Source organism: Talpa occidentalis, unplaced genomic scaffold (genome assembly GCF_014898055.3).
Source record: "Talpa occidentalis isolate TD23 unplaced genomic scaffold, MPIMG_talOcc4v2.1 talOcc4.17, whole genome shotgun sequence".
NCBI classification, from domain to species: domain Eukaryota; kingdom Metazoa; phylum Chordata; class Mammalia; order Eulipotyphla; family Talpidae; genus Talpa; species Talpa occidentalis.
Window position 1 is genome coordinate 18,867,912 of NW_023601754.1, and position 20,140 is coordinate 18,888,051.

The 20,140-nt window shown below is 45.3% G+C and overlaps 1 protein-coding gene across 1 annotated transcript in view; it reads left to right on the forward strand.

Moving 5' to 3' along the window:
• Nucleotides 1–1,268: 1,268 nt before the first annotated feature.
• The window catches only part of CDH13 (cadherin 13), a 953,577-nt gene continuing 934,705 nt past the window's right edge, over nucleotides 1,269–20,140 (forward strand). Inside the window, exon 1 of the mRNA XM_054697025.1 lies at nucleotides 1,269–1,562. Coding sequence (XP_054553000.1) covers nucleotides 1,518–1,562 — 45 coding nt within the window. The 5' untranslated portion in view covers nucleotides 1,269–1,517. The remainder of the gene's footprint in view (nucleotides 1,563–20,140) is intronic.

A 20,140-nucleotide genomic window follows, 5' to 3' on the forward strand; every position in this document is an offset into this window, starting at 1 on the left:
TTTTAGAAGTGCATCAGTTTATATTTCTTTAGTTGGTATTTTGTCACTTATTTCTTACCATAACCTTATGAGTTCAGAACAAGTTGTATTTCCATTTAACCACTGGACGACAGAAGTACAGAGTCTGAGTAACTTACTAGTCAGTGGCAGAGCTGGGAGATAAGTTTTGGCAATGTGGTTCCAGACTCTTTGTCCCACCCCACCCAGCCATCTATTTAAGACCCACTATGACTATTTAATGTTCCAGGCCCTGTGCCAGATGCTGGGAATACAGCCCAGGCCACTGGACTGCTGCATGGTCCATTGCTCTGTGTCCTGCTGTATTAGATGTCACTTAATACATTTATTCCAGTATTTAAAGCCAGGGAAATTATGTCAGAAAATATTCATATATATGTTTGTATAGTAAGACCAGTGTAATTGACATATTTCTCTTATTGCTTCAGTCACTAGGAAGCTCAAATCCCAAACAGAGCTAAATGCATTCTATTTTGGGTTTAATGTTTCAGCCTCCAGCCCAGATTCTCTATCTTGGTTGCATACACTCTATGGTACAAATGTCCTTTATTATAAAACACCTTATATCCTTTTAGAAGAAGGTACCATTGAAATGACAAAGTAAGGACTTCACTACATATTCCTGGGTTCCTCTTGGGAAATTCAGACCTAGTTGTCACGCTCCCCTTCACCCCACAAAACTCTTTGAGCAGTGGGTACAACTATTCTGAGTCCCTGGGAATAGCTAGATCACATCCATATAGGCAAAAGAAAAGTTTCCCCAAATCATGGCCCAAACTTCCGTGCCAGATGCACATTTGTGGAGTAGGCAGCCAGTCAGACTCTCACCTGAGCAGTTAATAAAATCTATTGCCCCTTCATGGATTTTTTTCTGCAAGCTAGAATTGATCTGTCCTCTTTGTGATTTGCGAGATGGCAAGGAAACACTAAACACCATCAGGATTTGGGCCACATTGGAAAAAAGAAAGATAAAGAAAAAAAAAATCTACCGCCAAGTCTTTCCAGGCGTAGAAAAGGGCTGGAACTGCTGGGGTCATTTTATTTGATTTATTGGAAATAAAGTGGATCTTATTAACATTTTAATAAAGAGAATCTTTTTGCACGGGACTGAAAGTGGTCGCCAGTCCCTGGTGCAATTTCATTCTCCGGAAAAGTGTAATCAGCTGCCGTTGCCCAGTATGATTTGTGAGTCTGGGCCCTACCAGTCAAAAAAATCAAGTGGGCTGCCTCCTCCAAGGGGCTCGCTTTGCGCGAGGTACTCGCCCCATATCTGCCATGCAGAACGAGAGAGCTTTATGAAGGAATCCGTCTTGTAAAGCCATTGGTCCTGGTCATCAGCCTCTACCCAATGCTTTCGTGATGCTGCCGCTGATCTATTTGGGAAGTTGGCTGGCTGGCGAGGCAGAGCCTCTCCTCAAAGCCTGGCTCCCACGGAAAATATGCTCAGTGCAGCCGCGTGCATGAATGAAAACGCCGCCGGGCGCTTCTAGTCGGGCAAAATGCAGCCGAGAACTCCGCTCCTCCTGTGCGTTCTCCTGTCCCAGGTAGGGAAGCTGGGGCTGCCAGGCGCACCCTGCACCCCATTTCTGCATTCCGATCTTGTGGCGCTGCCAAGCAAGGGGGCTTTCGGGGGTCGGGCGACTCCGGGCGCGGCAGCAGAGAGCCCGGGCGCGGAAGGGAGGTCATTCCCAGCCCTGAAGATCCTGAGGGGTCGAGGGCTCTGCTTTCCCTCTCTGGCATGCCTCTGTGGGGGTGTGTGTGTGTGTGTGTGTGTGGTGTGTGTGTGTGTGTGTGTGTGTGTGTGTGTGTGTGTGTGTACACACGCTCTGGGGAGGAGGAGAGCGAGCGAGCCTGCACCGGAGTCCTTTTTTTTTTTTTTTTTTTTTTTTTTTTTTTGTGCAAGCGGCGGAGACATTCTCGCCTACATCAAGTGGGGTAACTTTGATTCGCATTCTCCGGAGGTTCATACATTGGAGAAAGAAAGACAGTTGGGGCGACTCCAGTGAGTCGCGGTTCCCCCCAGCCCAGCGTCCAGAGGGAAAGACAACTCGGGTCCGGATTACTGGCTGCGGGGCTGGAGAGGCCGGCCTGGCATCGCCGAGTTCCCGGGCGCTCGGGCTCCCTCTCCTAGACCCGCGGAGCGCTGGAGGCGCCTCGGCCCGGCAGAGCGCCGCAGCCCAGCAGCTGCTGTAGCTCAAAGGCACCGGCGTCCGCCGCGCTCGCGTCGGGGTCCTTTTCTCCTGCTACCCTGGGCCCGGAAGGGCTAGAGCGCGTCCCCTGCTCGCGAGCAGGCCCCAGCCCCAAGCCCCCTTTGTCCAGGCAGCTGGAGCTCCAGCCCGGAGCCCTGACTGCCGCCTCTTCTGCTTTCCCCCGGCGGGCTTGGAGCGCAGAGAAAAGTTCAAGCCTTGCCCACCCCGGGTGCAGCTGCTTATTAACCCTCCGCGCGCTGTGGCAAGAAGGAATGGCCTGGCTATCAGGGAGAGGGGACCGGATGGAGGCGTGATCCTTCAGCAAACACCTCTGCATCGCAAGACCTCAGGAAGTTTGTGTGCAGGGAAGCGGTACTCCAAGGAGACCAACCCAGAGATGCTGGCCGCTGAGGGGCACACCCAGACTTGCTCAGGGGCCTGTTGTTTCTGAGAGCACTTAGACCCAGTACCCCTAGGCCTCCCTGGCAGCCTCTGGGACTCAGGATGAGCTGGCAGTCTACAAGTGGGAGGGTGAGATCAAGGCAGGGCCAGGCAGAGAGGAGGAAAGGAGACAGGGAGAGCCCCGGAGCGGATGAGTGCTAGGGAAGAGACACTTGTGTGAGCTTGTGGATGAGGGAGGGTGAGGACACCAGGGTTCCAGGCAGGGCCAGACTGGAATGTACATATCCAGTGCATCCTGCCTAAGGGAGACCACTTTTGGGTCCGTGTTAGGGTTAGACTTTGGAAATGGGCTGGTGTCCTAGGGATGCAGTGACCATGGGGATGACTCAGAGTGTGGGGTGGAGATGGACTGTAGTGCCAGGGGGCAGAGAAAGGTGCCAGGCTGCCAAGCTTCCTCTTTTGTTCCTGACTTCCTTCGCCCCTGGATATGTCATCCTTATTCAGGCCTGCCCTGTTATAACTCTTCTACCAGGACTCTGCTACCTGATCTTCTTGGGGTCCCTATAGCCTTCAGTCCAGCTACAAGTACTGTGCCTGTCTGTGAATCAGTTTTCCAGACTCTCTGGACTCTATTCCTGAGACTATGACTCTCTCTGTGTGTGTGTGTGTGTGTGTGTGTGTGTATCTCAATTTAGCAAGGTGGTTCAGAGCATTCAGACAAACCCTCTGCCATATGCTAGTGGGCAAGTTGTTCAACCTCTCCCAGCTTCCATGCTCTTCACTGTAAAATAATCTTATCACCTTCCTAGGATTGCTGGCCAGATCAGATTGCATTCAGCAGATGCCCTAGGTAATGCTGTTACCATGAGGCCTGGAACATTGGAGCTATCAGTATTGGGAGCACTTACTGCAGCCTCATCCAGGACTCTTCAGTCCTTTTCTCTCTTGGCATTATTTAACCTTCATTGGGATTTTAGGGCTTGCCCAATTATACCTTCCTTAGAGCAAGAGAGACCACAAAGCAATACCCTACAATCCATGTGCACTAGGAACTTCTCACATGCTGCCTTCGCGAAGCAACTAGTGTCTCTCCTCACCCCGTGCCCAGCTGGCACAAGTGCTTTCTGAAGGTTTTCTTTAAAATAGGAAAGTAGAGGTTTTCCTGTGATTGGATTGCCTGCCCTGAGAGGCTTATTTCTCTCTTAGATTGTGATACATAATCAAAGCAAATGTCCACAGTTAGAACAGACATCCTGGTAGCAATAGCACCTTGTGGAGAAATCATTTTAGTATAGCTCAGTTAACCAGCACAAGGTTCAAGTGCACACTCTGTGTGCCATAGAGAAAGTAGGGAAAGTCTTGGAGCCATTTAGTCAACCAGCAAAACAAAACTTTCCTGAGGCAGAGAGAAATCAGAAGGGAAAAACAATGTAATAAAGCAAATTAGTCACTGAGCCCTAGTGGTGCTCAGGCAAGATGGGTGTGTTTTTCCACCATAGTTGTAATACTCTGAGTCCAGCTTTGGAAGTCATCAATCTCTGTAAGTTTATTGGCTAGCTTGCTGTTTTAGGTACTTTGGAAGGGGGAAGAGGAATTATAAGCAACAATGGCTGGAAGCTGGCAAAGTTGAGACACAGTCACCTCTCTTCTCCCCTGGGGCATTTTGGGAAAATCCATCCCAGAAGTGGCCTCTGGAATTTGGCTATGATAAATAGTAAGTGTGAAACAAATAGAGAAATGCATGAGCAAGAAATTCCACTGTAAATATGATTCCCCCACCCCCATTTGGGTATTGCTTACAACTAGCCAAAAGATCTAACAATGAATGAGTAATCCCCCAAGAATTAAGATTTTAGGGAGTGGTTCAGGTTTGGAGAGTCAGTCACTTGGGAGTGACTGAAAATGTTCTCCAGAATTCTGAGATTTTGATTTAAAATGGAGAGTTCTCTCTTGGAGGCAGAATCTTGGCTTTTTAATGAGAATCAGTATATTCTTGTGCTCCTGCAACTTCAGATATTATATTTTAGGGACTGTGTTTATTTGCAGAAACTTGATGGGTAGAAATAGGTGAGGAGAATTGCAGAGGGCAACTTGCCCTCCAGCCCCCCACTCTACCCACCATAGACTTAGCATGTGACAGTCTATATGATTTCAAAAGCATGAGAAAGAGTTGTAACTGAAGGAAAGAATCAAAGTGGTAGAGTTCATGTGTCAGAACAATTTTTTAGCAAGTCCCAAAAAAAGATTTAATAAGCTGCAAAGCTGAATATGTGATCTGGAATTTATGTAACGCCACAGTCTATATTAAAAGTCCCAACAATCTTCTTAGCTAATCTCTCCTGCCTTGCCCCCCTCCCTTCTCCCCCTTTCTATCTTTAGCCCTTGGGCTCTCCATTAAGTAAAATCTATTTCCTCTAGAAGTACCCTCTGTGTGTTAGAGTGAAATGGTCCAACAAAACCATTGTATTCAATAACTGCATTATCTGAAATTTGGACTTTGGATATTTGGACTTTAGGGGAAGCATGTTCACCTAAAGGGGAGTGATGCTTAGGTAAAAGTATAGCTAGATTCTCAAGAATATCCTTTCTTTCCCACCTTCCAGAAAATCCAGTTGCTTGAGGAGCCCAGTTATTTTCTATTTAGTGGAAATTAAGGAAAAACACAAACTAGGATTCCATTCACATCTGAACAATAGTTGCATCATCTAAATAGCCAATAGTATTTCTCTGTGTGACCACCTCTGTGTTTTCATCTTGTTTTAATACCTGTTGAAAAATTTCTCCAGAAGAGGGCTCCATTCACAGCATTACAAATTTCTGAAACTACAGCTTATATTTTAAAGAACTCCAGTTTCATAGCAGCTCCATCAAAACCAAACTGAAGTATTCTCCTTATTTCTAATTATTTGCTACAAGCTCCTCCAAATTGAAAAGTCCTGTCACTTTGCACTGCCATCTTTCCTTCTTTCTTCCTTTTCCCCCTATTATAGCTGCTTCTGTTCTATTTTATTCTTCAACTCTGTATCCCCTTTGAGTATTTGAACAGGGAACATTTCAAAAACCTTTGTAGACAATGCAATATGGAGTGCAAGGAAGTTCTGAAATTTCCTGGCATTTGACTTCTGTTGGACCTGGGTTTACTTTTTAAGCAGCCAAGAGGCAGGCACAGTTCTGCCTGTGAATGGAGATAATCTTCCTCATTAGGTAACTACTCATAAGAGGGAACCATGAGCCAGATCCACTCACCCTGCAACACCAGTTGAGAAGGAGAGAGACATATCAGTCTGTCATTCAATTACAATAATCAGCTGGGCAGAATCAAATCAAGTGACCAGTGGCTTTGGCGTTGTTTCTACTTAGCTGTCGGCAAGGTGCCCACACGCCTGGGAGTATCTGACTTGCTTGAAGGATGCTGCCAAAACAATTCCCTACAGCCTGTCTCTTCTGCGGCCACCTGGGGACTGCAAGCCTGGTTCCCCCTGCTTCAGCAGATTGCACCAACAATGGCAAGTTAGGGTAGGGTCCCCTGCACCTTCATCATGCACTCAGTAGTGGCTTTATTCCATTGTGAGGGTGAAAAGTGAATCTTTCTCTACTTGGAAAAGCAGCCAAGAATAGGCTAGAGAGGAGAAAAAATGTCATTTCCAAGTTAAAGTGCAGACTGAGCCAGGGCTCATGGGGGTGAATGGTTCAGCTTTTGGTTTAGCACATTGAACCTCAAGATATTGTGCTCTGTGATGCTGAAATCCATCCATCCCAACTCTGCAACTCTGGCATCTAGAAGTTACAAAGTGGCAGCCACAGGCCAAATAGATGTATTCATCTCCTTTTGAGATTTGTACCCTATAGATGTAGCTTGTTTGACTCAAATATTTGAAAAGTGGAAAATTGCAATCTTAAAAATCCAGGTTCCTTACATTGATTAAAGAGTCAGAAGATCAGAGAACCCCAGAGCTGCATTCCCATGTGACTATACTTCACTGGAGCCACATCACTCCCCTTTAGGTGAACATGCTTCTGAAGGTTGCCACAATATCTACCACTCCCTACTATTCACCCAAGCCATTGCACTCAGTTATTTTACCTGCTTGTCCATATAGAAACTTGCATTTGGGACAGCTTCTTTTACGTTGATTAAACAGTTTCAGCTAATTTTTCGGTGATGGGCTATTTGAAAATGAAGAGACTGGACTTTGAAAGCTCTGACTGCACTACCTTAATGTGTGCTTTGAAAGACTGTGACCAAAAGGACTGCATACTCTTCCTGAGAATGTTATGATGCTCAGTGCCCTTGGGTACTAGGAAACATCCAGGTCATTGTTCTATGTGGGGTAGTTACACCTAGAGAGATGGCACCCTGCAACTTTGGGTCAATCTGAGTGCTGGCACACCAGAGTTGGTACAGCCAAGCCAGCCTAGGCACTGTTATGCATCAGCAGCCAAGGGTTTTGGGGGGACCACAGGATAACTAACGTAGAGGCCCTTCTGCAGTATATGTACGGTTGTACCAGGAGCACTGCTACCCTGGAGTACAGTGAGATCCTGTCATTGTTACTGCAAAGGTGTTGCTGACCAACATCAGACTGCTGTGATAGCTTATTACACTTAGTCCTGCAGCATACACTGAGGGCCCTGAGCTATCACACAGAACATTTGTGATTTCAGAGTGATGGCTTCATAGCTTTGTTGCCTAGTTTTTTTATGTACAGGATTGTCACCTTAGTGCAAACTGGAGCTTGTGTGATGTTTTTGTAACTATTTTAAATAGTTAACATCCACCACAGTCTACACACAGCATTAATACTACAATGTATATGGTGTTCTCTGTTTCCTTAAATACTAGGCTACAGTCAATAAAGTGCCTGCTCTCCCACAGTAGCAGGTAAGCTCAGATGACTCTTGTTTTCCATAGCTACAGATCCCAAAGATCAGGGTAAAATATAACTGCAAACACACACACACAAAATAGGTGATTGTTTTTCCTCTGCCAGTTGCCAACAGAAGTCAAATTCCTGAAAATTAGCATTAGCAGTAGGCACGTTTTGACATGTCATGTCTCATTTCAAAGGCCCCAGTGAGCCAGCCAGTGTCACCCAATCTGCTACAGAAGCACAAAGCCCCTGTGTCTCTTAGCTGAGAGCAGGCCGGGCTGGGGTGGAGGGCAGCAGCTGCTCAGCTGACAGCAGTCCTGCCACATGCTTGGGCAGGGCCCGGAAATGAGCTCAGCCTGAGGAGCCTGGGGACCCTGCAAGGAATGTGGCAGCCTTGTCCCTGACTCATGTGGCCTCCAGGACAATGTCTCTCTCCTCCAGGGTGGCAAGAACTGCTTTTCCAAGTGCTGCAGGAGATGGTGTCTGCAAATGCCTGAAGCTTGAATTTCTGTTATAATCCCCATGTCGATTGCTGTAGGGTCTGTGGAAAATTGCTGGGCCCCTTCAGCAGAACTAATGGCAGAGCCAGGCCACGTAGGTTCTGCCCTTGACTACCATAGCTATTGGGACTTCTGGGATCGTCTGACTCAGGGGTTGTGAACTATGGCCCATGGGTGGGCCAATTCCTGCCTGCAGCTTGTTTTTATAAATAGTTTCATTGGAACAAAGCCATGCCTGTTCATTTATAGAATTGTCTATGGTTACTCTTGTGCATAACAACAGAGTTGATACCATATGGTCCACAATGCCTAAAATATTTGCTGTTTGGCCCTTTATAGAAAAAGTGTGCTGACTCCTGTTCTAACTCAAAATTACGGTCAAAGAGGCACAGGGAATCTTCTCAATGGGCAGGGAGATGTTAGGGGCCTGGCCATTGGAAAATGTCCCTGCTGCATCCTGAGGACTCAAGCACTTTATGTATGAGAGATTTACCTATAACAAAATGTAGCTCTTCATGATTTCCATGACAATGTTCTATTTATGCACCCAAGGTAAAGCTGCTCATAGGGACCACTCAGCCTCTGTTCTCTTGGGGCTCAGACCCTGGCACCTGAGATCAGTAATAAGTAATAAATAATTCAGAACAGAGGAAACTACTATGAAGGAAACAGTTGTGTGAGGTCATGCCATTCTATTCATTTTGCTTTGCTGTGCTTTATCTTTCTCTCCCACCAAAAAATATGATTGGTTCAGGGCCTAGAACAGTGTTTAAAATATAGTAAGCATTCAATGAACATGAATAAATGAATATAAGAAAGGCATTAGACCCAGAAGAAGGACCTGGGAGATTTCCCTGACAGCCTGATGCTAGAGCAACAGTTCAGAGTTGTAGTGGGGCTTACAGATGAGGATGTTTGGGTGGGGAAAGGAATGGGGCAGAAGGCACAGCTGGGGGCAAGGGGAGGGAGTCTCTGTGTAGAAGATTGCTTTGTAAGCATCTGTAATGGCAGGAATGGCACAGGGCAGGTTCTCTATGGCCGGAGCTGACGGAGTAAAGGAGGAGAGTCCTGGAGCCCTCGGTGACTTTTGCAGGCTTTTATTGGGATTTACCAGGTACACAGCAGGCAGGGGTGCTGGGGGGCCGGGAGGCTGGCAGGCCTCCCAGCCCCCAGCAAGTCTTCCCTCTATCTGGGCTCTCCGGCCTTCTCTCATGTTCTCTCTGCTTCTCTGCTTTTCTTCTCGTTCTGCTTCTCTTGGCGTCCCCATGACACTGCCCTTATAAGCCCAGTCTTAGCCCAGGTGAATCCCATCCACACATGCCCACACCTTACTTCAGGTGCCCGCCATCAGGCATGCATTCAGGACCACAGGGATCCATCATTAATCCTAATGGTGGGAAGACAGAAAAGCCTGATACTTTTTTGCCTTACCCTATAGCATCCCAGGCTGGGTAGGTTCACTGTCGCCATTTGAAAGAGAATTTTGGAGCCCTTGGCATTATTTTCACAGGCTTTAATGGGAAGCAGGGGAAACAAGCCAGCAGGGAGATAGCAACTCGAACTCTCCTCAAATCCCTATACACTCTTTTCTCTGGGCTTTCTCTGGCGTTCTCTTGTTGTGGTCTTGAGTGACTCCACCCTTATAGCCCAACCCCTAGGCTCAGGTGTGCACACTTACGCATGCCCACACCATACTGCAGGTGTCCCCAGTCAGGCACACATGCCCTGCGCTAGTGTTCCCAAGAGCCTTCTGCATCATCCCGATCAAGGCTGCAGGTGATAGTCACAGAGGCTAGTGGTGAAAAAGCCCGATCAAGCCATTTACCTTACAGAGGTGTTGTCCCAGAATGGAAAAGACCTGGCTGAAGCAAAATAGTAAGTGCTTATTTGGTGTTTTGTTAGGACTGTAGCCCTGGAGACAGGATTTAAGAAGTGTTTGATTCATGTTCCAAGTTGCCTAGATGGATGGGGTAGTGCTTAGAACCACAGAGAAAAGGCAGTGTAAGTCTCACTCTGGTCAATTTTGAAATTGAGCTTAGAAATCCATCGAGTTCCAATTGGTGGTCTACTATCCAAACTAGAGTAGAAGTCTGTCAAGTTCTAATTGGTCCAATAACATGCAAGTAAGTTAAACACTTTGTTGAATAAGAATTGGTTGAGTTTCAATCCTGGGTGGCCAGTTTTGTTCCAGTTCCTCTGGAAGATGGCTGTTTCTGGATGTGCCTGGACATGCCTGGGTGTGCCTGGGTATGCTTGAGAGTACCTGTGGCGGGGAATGCCTGTGGGTGCCTGGGCATGCCTGGGGGTGCCTTGGCATGCTGGGTATACCTGGGGGTACCTGGACATGCTGGGGGGTGTCTGGATATGCCTAGGGGTGCCTGGGCATGCCTGGGTGTACCTGTACATGCCTGGATATACCTGGGCATTCTTGTGGGGGTACCTAGGAGATCTTGGGGTTGCCTTGGGATACCTGGGTGTGCCTAGATGTACCTGTGGGTACTTGAACATTCCTGAGTATGCCTGGGGGTACCTGGACATGCCTGGGGGTGCCTGGGCATGCCTGGATATACCTGGATAAGCCTGGATATACTGAGCATTCTTGGGGGATACCTGGGGTGCCTGGGGATACTTGGGCATGCCTGGATGTATCTGTGGGTACTTGGACATTCCTAAACATGCCTGGGGGTTGCCTGGACATGCCTGGGCGTGCCTGGGAATTCTTGGGATTTGGGGGTGCCTGGGGGAACCTAGATGTGCCCGGGGGTACCTGGGCATGTCTTGGGCTAGACCCAACTCTTTTAATTACCCAGACTCAAGTGTTTCATATTTCTTATCATAGTAAACACCACATAGCCCAAAGAGAGTGATAGGGGGTGTAGCTAAGAGGCCCCAGAACTATTGGAGCCTTTCAGCAGGAATTTTGGTGTTTTCCCTCAGCTGTCATTGAAAGTAAGGAGGGGACTGTGTGACAAGTATGATGTGGTCATATTTCTGTTTTGGGAAGGTCACCCTGTTTTCAGTGAGCAAAGGGATGGGAGCTAGGTAAAAATGGAAGGGAGAGGCCAGTCCAGCCTGAGATCATGGGATGAGTTCAAGGGAGTGACAGTGTGGATGAGGGAAGTAGACACATCCTATGTCCAGGAGACACTGAAGGGAGTATAGTGGCAGGGCTTGGTAGCTGCATTTGGAGATGGCATAGCAAGGGCCAGGAAGGAATTAAGGATGTTAACTTGAGTTTTGACTCTTTCAAATGGCAAGAAGCAGGCGTCCACTTATCCAAATGAGGAATCAGGCATTTGACAAGAAAAATAGGGCCTGAGGGCCTGTTTCCATTGGGGTACTAGCAAGGCTGCAGTAGTATTACTCAGGAAAGACAATCAGGGCCTCGGTTACACTAAAGCCCACAGCTCCAATGAGAAGCATTAAAAATATTTCATACATGAAGCAAATAATCAACTACTATCTCCAATCATCTTGCAACTGCTAACCAACCATCATTTCTGCCTACGGTGTATACCCTCAGATACTTATGTTTCTAGGTGGAGCAGTGGGATTTTCAGCTGAGTGTCAGGTGGTGATCTAACAAATGTCTCTCTCTAAAAACCAAGAACAAAACAGTGCAAGTACCTTATCCTCAGAAGGTGGGGATGCATAAATGTCCATTTGCTAAGCTTTGAGGCATTTAGGAAGCTCTTAGGTAGACAAAATGGACATGGAACCTGCTCATATGAGCCTTGCAGTCTACTGAAGACAGCCAGTAAGAAAAAAAAGAAAACAAATCACTGAACTAGTCAACAGTCTATGACTGTTACATTAGGGAACAATAGCTGCTAATAATAGGGATGAGTAGTGAAGGTAAATAGTGTTGCCATGACTCTCCCTCCTGCCCATTTTCCCCCCTGGCCTCCTTTCTTCCCTCTCTTTCTTCCTTTTTTTCTTCTTTCTTCACATTTTAAAGTATGGATTAAATTTACATGATCAATTTTTATTGTCTGCCATGTGCCGAGAATACTGCTTATTTGGGGATCCAGAGATGAATACAACATAGTCTTAGTCCTCAACAGGGAAAGTGCTGGAGGTTATCTGCTGGACCCAAGGAGTGAGTGTTTTAGGCTACTTAGCAGCATTAGGGAGACTTCTGAGGACTTTGAGAAGTGAGTTTTAACCCTGGCCCAGTCATTTGCATGCTGAATGACCTAAGTTACTTCATTAGCCACCAATGCTGCTATTTCCTTCTATGTTTAAACAAAGAGAGGCTCTCTACACCTGCCCTGGGGATTATGGTGAGGATTAATTAAGTGTATACCCATGACGTCTTTCTGTGGCTGGCAAATGCTAGGTGCTTAAGGAGGAATATTGGTTGCACACACTGTGCTCTAAGGATATTTGTGGCTTGCCGGTACCATGGGCCTTGGACTTGAGCATCTGGCCAACTGAGAGGGAAAAATGCTCTGTAGTTTTAAATGCATGTACATCTGAAAAAGTAAATAAAATTTGCTCTTTAGAGAAGGATCTGCCAATTTCTATATTGGTAGCTCTCCAAAGATTGTCCCCTGAGGATTTCATATCTCATAATATCATTTGATCTGGTATGATCTTATCTTTTAGATGTATCTTCAAAGCTACTGTTTACTAGAAAGTCTATCAGAGTGTGTGCCAGCTCTGTTTGTGTTTGTGTGTATGTGTGCACACACTAGCACCATTAGCATTTATGATTATTATTTAAAATATTTCAAAATAGGGTCTCCCTGGTGGCTCAAGGGGTTAAGCATCAGCACTATGAAACAATCTGCAGTTACTACAGCACAAGTTCGATCCCCGTCCAGGGAGGTGATCCACATGGCGCTGCAGACCTCTCCTGTCTCGCCTGCTGCGCCCCTCAGCAGTGTATTTCAGTAGATCCGCCTGTTGTGCTCCCCATGCTGTCTCTGGTGAATCCTTTCATGCTCCCCACCCCTGCACCTCTGGCCTACACCCCAGTTCTTGTATGCATAAATAATTAAATAAATCTTTAAAAATAAATGAAATATCTCAAAAAACTTAGATTGATCATAGCTGCTATATAATATACAGCATTTCAACTATATACTGTGGTTCTTGTATCATCTCAAATCCTTACTGCAACCCTAGAGATAACTATTTTTTTCCTGTAATTCTTGTTTGCTGTAATGAAAAGTTCAGAGTGGTCAAACATTTGTCTAAGGCCACATGGCCACTAAGAACTGGGATCAGGGCTTCAAACTACACATTTCAGGGCCTCTTGTCCCTCCCCTATATTTCACAAGCGTAGAAAGTTTCCTCCCTCACCCCCTTGAGTAACATTAGAACTCTCCTTTACTATTCTCTGGCTCTTCTGGAGTTAAAACGCCTGCCTGTGATGACCACATTTTTGGATTCTTGGTCTCTAGAAGTGGGCCTAGGCCTGGACCTTTGGGTTACTTGTTGCAAACTTCAGAACTGTGTTAGCTGAGAGTCATCTGTGTTCTTTGTAATGGAGCCCTTACTTTTGACCAGGGATAAACAATTCACCCACATTACATGTTTCCCGCAGCAAGAACAGCCATACAGATGCCAGGACCCAGTTGGGTGTGGCTCCTCTGCAGCTTCCAACTTGTGGGTAAATTCTCCAGCAGTTTCATGTACACTATTTGAGCCCTAAGGCTGCATGGCACTCATCCCCAGGAGTGCCAAGAAGTTCCATTGTGTAAGCTAGTGCTGGCTGCGTTGTACTGTCTACAATAATGTTTTCTCCAGTCATAAGAAAATGAGAAATATGCAGCCTGTAGCTATATTGAGACATAACTGATCTATATTGAGTTTGAAATTGTACTAAATTTAACCTGAGGTTTAGTTCTATTTTACCAAGAGAGTTTTCACTTTTCCTTTTAATTCATTTTAAGTCCCTTTAGTCAATGTAACCATTGATTCCATGAATGTTTGTGGGTACCCATCATATGCCTGGTTTCACTGGTTGGCATTACAGCCCCCATGCTGGCTGCCCTGTGTCCCACTCCTCACCACTCCACACAGTGACCCTGCCTTTCTGTCTATCTCAAGATGTTTGTATCTGTGCACCCCACTTACACATTGCATATTGATTAAGTAATTCACTCGAAAAGTATTTACAGATCAACGACTTGTCTTAGGTTGTAGTATATAATACCAGGTGAGCAATGGTGATTAAAAAGGCAAGATTTCCTGCCCTGATGGAGTCTATGTTCTAATGAGAGATAAAAACAGTAAACAAGAAAGAAAAGTAAACAAATTTGATAATTTTAGATAATGGTGGTGCTATGGAAAAAAAAAAATAAAATGAGATAGTCAGTTGTCTCTAGCCCTTCTCTTGGGCTAGAAAATTCATTTTTCTGATGTAATGACCTTCCTACTCTTTAGAGATAAAATTCCTATGGTTTGTGACATGAAGTTGTTAACAAATAGAGGACATCTTTGTCCTTCATGGGAAAGTGCTATTGACAAAGCTTTGTTCATTCTCTTTTTTTGTTTTTTTTTTTTTGTTGTTGTTGTTGTTGTTGCAATTTTGCTTTTTGGGAATCCAAAAAGATGCCAAGTAATGATTTAAACCACAGGTAGATAATCTTTTTTTCCTGTAAAGGTCCATAGAGTAACTATATGATTTCTTTTGCATGTATCCATTCATTCTACTCAACACTGTGAATGTAGTGTAAAAAATCATCCACAATCTGTAAAAGAAAAACAACAAAAATAAAGTTGGCCAGAATTGCGTTCTAATAAAATGTCATTTATAAAACCAGGCAGTGCTTGATTTGATCCTTAGGCTACCTTGTTTTGGCAGCCCCTTATCTAAACCACTATTCACCTGGGGCAGGACCAGACATTTCCTTTGGCTTCTTATTGTCATGAGAACAATAGTACCTCATACCACATACCTCTGGAGTATTTTGCATTAACCCCATCAAGGTAAAGGTGATGGTAGTTAACTATGAAACATAATTCTCAGACAAGCTCTAAGGTATATAATAATTTAGCTTTTGTAGCTATTACCTAAACTACAATTCTTAAGGCTTTCTCATTACCTTATATCTTGAATGGAATTCCCCCAAACAGTGATGGAGAACACTTGCTGGAGTGCGGGGAGCTAATTTGGTAGATGATCCCAGGGCACAAAAATGAGGGAGTGAGTAGCATGAAACAAGGAAGACAGCAAGCCAGTAGAGTATGTCTTTAAACTGGTTACTGCTGTGTACAGCTGGGGTCCATGGCTGCTGGATCCCATAGAAGAGGTATATAAAACTCCTCTCCTGCAGCTGGGGTACATGTCCACCTATGCCCTTCACCATAGCTCAAGGGTGACATGTTAATTCCCCTGTACTCCCTTGATAAGCCTTTGCTGTTCTGGGGAAGCAGTCATGGTTTTGGAAAAGTCTTGGCAGAAAAATGGAGTGACATGGCATGTGCTTGGATTAGCAGTCTATGCCCTGGGTGGCCCGAGCAGATGAGCGCTTCCATTTGCCATCATTATGTGTTCCTGGAAATTTCCTTGGTGGAACTAATGATAAAATGTTGTTTTTTCAGACCCTCCAATTTGGGCTTAGCACCCACCTGCAGATACTTTCTTTCCCACTAGATGGTACCGGTATGCAAAGCCCTGGAATGTTACCTAATGTCCTCATCTTAGACTTGGAATATAATTCCAGTTCTTTTGAGCAATTGGGGTAAGTTGAGGTCAGAGGAAATAATTATGGGTGTTTTGGGGACAGAAGATGGGATGGAAGAAAGATGGAGGTTCTCTAAACATTGCCCTCATTCACCAACAACCTATCAAGTGTTCACCATTCTTGGCACTGGGGATATAAAATGATGTACACAAAGCACCTACCCTGTGAGCTTCCATACTGGTTGGGGGATAGACAATAAAGAATGAACAGGGAGGTCTGTGATGTCTGTCCCATGGTGGGGGTGAGTGCTGTGGAGAAGACTAGAGCAGGCAAGGAATGGACTGGGTAGGACAGGGCACAGCCCCACTCAAATCTGTTAGCCGGTAGGGAGAGACAATTTCTATATTTCCTAAACTAAATCCTGTCCCTTACCAACCTGCTATGATTACACTTCTGTGGTTTACCTTCAAAATGAGACTCTGTGCTTGTGGAGGGCAAAAATAGTGCTTGGCAAATGCATGCCCTCCAGCTAGAACCTACTGCAGACTAAGGCCTAACTCAACCCCCTTTCCAGTCACCACTGATGTGGGCACCAGATGACATGAAGAGTCCCTTCATGGTCGCCAAAATGATGAAGTTTTTGGAGTGAGTTCAGGGTCCTTGGGTTCACTCAGGGAAAGTTTTCACCATTTCAGCGGCACGCGGTGAGTTTCCCAGGCAGGTTTCTCCATGAGACAGAGATGTTAGTTATATTTAAAGAACAGGTTTATTAGGGAAAGGAAAAAGGGACAGGTTTTTTGCTAAGAGAGGCTTGCATGGTTGCAGGCAGGTGGCCTTGACAGATTCACGGTCAGGCAGGAAGCTGCTGCCCTGCAGAGAGAGAGAGTTGGTGAGAAGAGGCACCTGCATAGTCACAGGTGGGCAGTGGGAGTGCTGTCCCAGCCTGTGCAGAGACTGCACTGATATAGTCCTTTTCTCTTTGGGAGGGGTCACTCCTCCGTGGAGTGGCTGCTTGTTGCTGATGTTGGGTAACAGGCAAAACTAGAAAAGGACCTGAGACTCCAGGGTGGGCCCAATCTCCATATCTTTACTCTCAGGCCTGTGCTCCACTCCCTATAGCATCTGATCCTGCTTGGGTCTCCTGCCTTGGGTCTGACTTCTACAGCTGTGTTAATGGTCATGTTATTCCCCTTGACCCCCACCTCTGTGTGTGAGTCAGGTTTTGGTCTTGGGGCACCCCCTTTCCAGTCTTTCTATTCTTGTCCTCCATTAACCACTACTTGGTTGATTTCATTCATCTGGAATCTTTCTGAATTGTGACTATTGTCAATGCACAATAGAGTCACATTTTACTAGTTGATTGGATTATAAAGTCAGGTTTAAGGCAAACACATCATTGTCATTAACCTTGAAATCTCTTAAATTGCTCTTTAAATCGTAGAATGCATGGTTTGAGTATGCAATCCTGTACTGCAATCAATACGTAATGATGTATAATGCATACTGTAATGTACAGTGCATAATAAAGAATATTTGCGAGATATAATTTACAGTACTTAATTGCAGTATTTAAATTGTTCTTTCTCCTGTTTTTGGTGGAAAAGTTGGATTTCTATTAGTTAAATGTGCATATGATAAGACTTCATTGTATTCATTGAAGCTGATTTCTTAGCAATAAAGTTCCCTCCCCTAAGCAGGCTGTGCACTGGGGAGGCCAAGTGCTGTGTTCTCTGGGCTTTTATCCTGTTTGGATTCTTAGCGCTGCTCTCCTACGCTGGTAACAACAGTAGTGGTGGTGGTGATGCTGGCTGATCTCTGTGCAGGGCTTATTATGAGCTGGGCCTGGCGTGAGTACTTTTGACGTTTTAATTAGCACATTTAATCCTCTTAATGACTCCATGGTGTATCTACTAGGACTTTAATTCCATTTCACAGATGGAGAAATTCTTTGGAACTTGATAAAGTTTTTTGAGCTCTGGGACTGAGATTCAAGCTTGGACAGTTCCAAATTTAAAAGGCCACATATTATATGATTGTATGAAATCAAAAGAACTGTCCAGAATAGGCAAATTCATAGAGACAGAAATTAGATTAGTGCTTGCCGAGGCCTAAGAGTGTGAGTGGGTATGGAGTTTCTTTTGGGGGTGATGAATATATTCTGGAACTACATGTGGTGATGGTTGTTCAGTTTGTGCATATACTAAAAGCCACAAAATTGCATATTTTAACAGGGTGAATGTCATCGTATTGTTACAGGGCAGGGAGAGGGGCAGCCCAAATCCCCCCTGGAACCTCCCCCTCTCCTGGGGACCACCCTGTTACAGTACGTGAGTGGTGTCTTAATAAAGCTGTTATTACAGCAGCAAACCTCTGGCAATCCAACCTCAGGGTTCCTGTGTGCACCAACCCTGAGCACAGACAAAGCTTTCTCTAGGAGCTCACTGCACCTTAGTGGTGTTCTATTCACTTTACTGATATCAGAACAGTTTTCTTCAAAGGGTCTACCACCCTCCCCATTTGAAAGATCAGAAAACTGAGGCAGAAAGAGCAGGACGTTGGTCTTTGAGACATGAGTCTGCTGCCTTTCTCATGTCGACAAATTAAACCACTTTCCTTTTCCTCAAACTCAATTTGCTTTTATTGGCTGAGGGAAACTGAAGCCAGTGTTCGGTAATAGAAAGATACTAAGAAGCTCGGGGATGGTGAGTGACCCAGTCAGTACTGGGCCTGAATTATTCTCCTGATGATTAAAAACAGCCCTAGTGGTCCAGAGCTGCAGGTGACTTTGGCCCATTATAAATAAAGCAATGGTGCCTTACTTATGTTTTGCTGATTTGCAAAGTGCATTAAGATCCATCTTTGTCTTAATGGTTATTATTCCTATCAGGTCTACTGGAGCCCAGGGGTGTTGAGGGACCCAGAGGTTCTTGACTTCTTTGCAGGAAAGAATTTGTGCAGGAGTCAGTATAGGTGATTAGAAAAGAAGCTTTATTGTAAGACAAAAGGGCAGGTTTGTTAAAGCAAGAGGAAAGGAAAATGGACATTTGCCTACGCACAGATGGGCAGTTCTTAAAGGGCAAGAAGCTGCTTTTTGAAAGGGGCAGGATTATTATGAGGTGAAACATAATAGACACAGATGGGCAGTCTCCAGGTAAGGTCTGTGTTTTGTCAGAGTAAGTGGGTATTTTTACATAGTGTTTTTCAATGGAATTTTTTTATTATTCTTGGTTGAGTTTCTCTCTTTGTGATAGGGGTGAAGGATGACCTGAGCAAACTCCATTCAGGCTTTGTGGACTCCACCCCCATGACACTGGGAACTACAAATCCCATGATCACCAAAGGGAAGGTAGCGAGGACCTGAGGGTGTTGTTAAGCAACCAGGCTCTCGGGTTTGGGTATTTTACTGGCCTTGTGGCTGGGGGTTGCTTGGCTTGGCCAAGCGCGTGCTAGGTTTAGCCAGCTCAGTGGGTCATTGGGGTTCCAGGTCAGCAGAACAGGTAGGACACATGTACGAACTTATCTCCTTCCTTTTCTCCCTGAGTTACTCATTTCCCATTTCCCCTTTCCTTGTAAATAAACCTTTTATCAACTTTTTGTGTGTGTCTGCTGTTTAGCATCCATAAGTCCCCTTTAAGCGCACGGGTGAGAACCAACAGTCTGGAAACCCCATTTTATATCGGGGTTTGCCCTGTAACATTTGGAGTTAAGTTGATTTCCTGAAAAGATTGTTAACTTTTGGTTCCTGGCTTTACTTGCAGATATTTCAAACTCTATGCTGATCACCCTTATCTCTACCTCAGACTAGTCCAGGAGACTTGTAGTTTACAGGTTGAAGTCAAGGTATTTTTCCCAGCAGGACTGTAGTTGGAGCCATTTAATAGTTGATCTCAAGGAGGGGGGTGGGTATAAGGAAAACAATTTAGTAAATTTAAGTTAATTCTGAAGAGGGAATATGATTTAGTGCTCAGAGTTTAATTCTGCTTATTCCTTTATTTTCTGCTCTAAGTTTCCATCGTGTTCTCTTGTAAGCCTGCAGCAGAGACCCAGAGACTTTAGGACGTGTGTTTGTGGGGCTGGATGACTTTTAAAAGTAATAAGCAGAAGTAGCTCAGGAAGAGAGGGAGATGGGGAAGAGGGATAGAGAGCAGGGGAGAGAGAGGGGGGTAGACAGCTGAATTGGATTGCTAATTGTCATTGTATTCAAGTTGATACCAGATTGCTGAAAGGATTTACCCAAATTAAGAGGAATGTTTGGCATCCCTTGGCTGGTTCAGTTGGAGTTTCCTAGCTTGGTAATGAGAAGGCAGCCAAGATCTAAGGCAGAGGAAGGAGCTTTTGTTGTTTACACTCAGCACTCATTACTCACTAAATCAAGGACCTGCCCTCACAAACACTCCACCATCATCACCCACCACTACCCACCCCCTCCTTTTATAACTGGGGCCCTGCAGTGTGGACTGCAGGGCAAAACTGACTTTTTCCCAATTGCGCCTAAGCAGCAGGAACCATTATGATGGTTTATT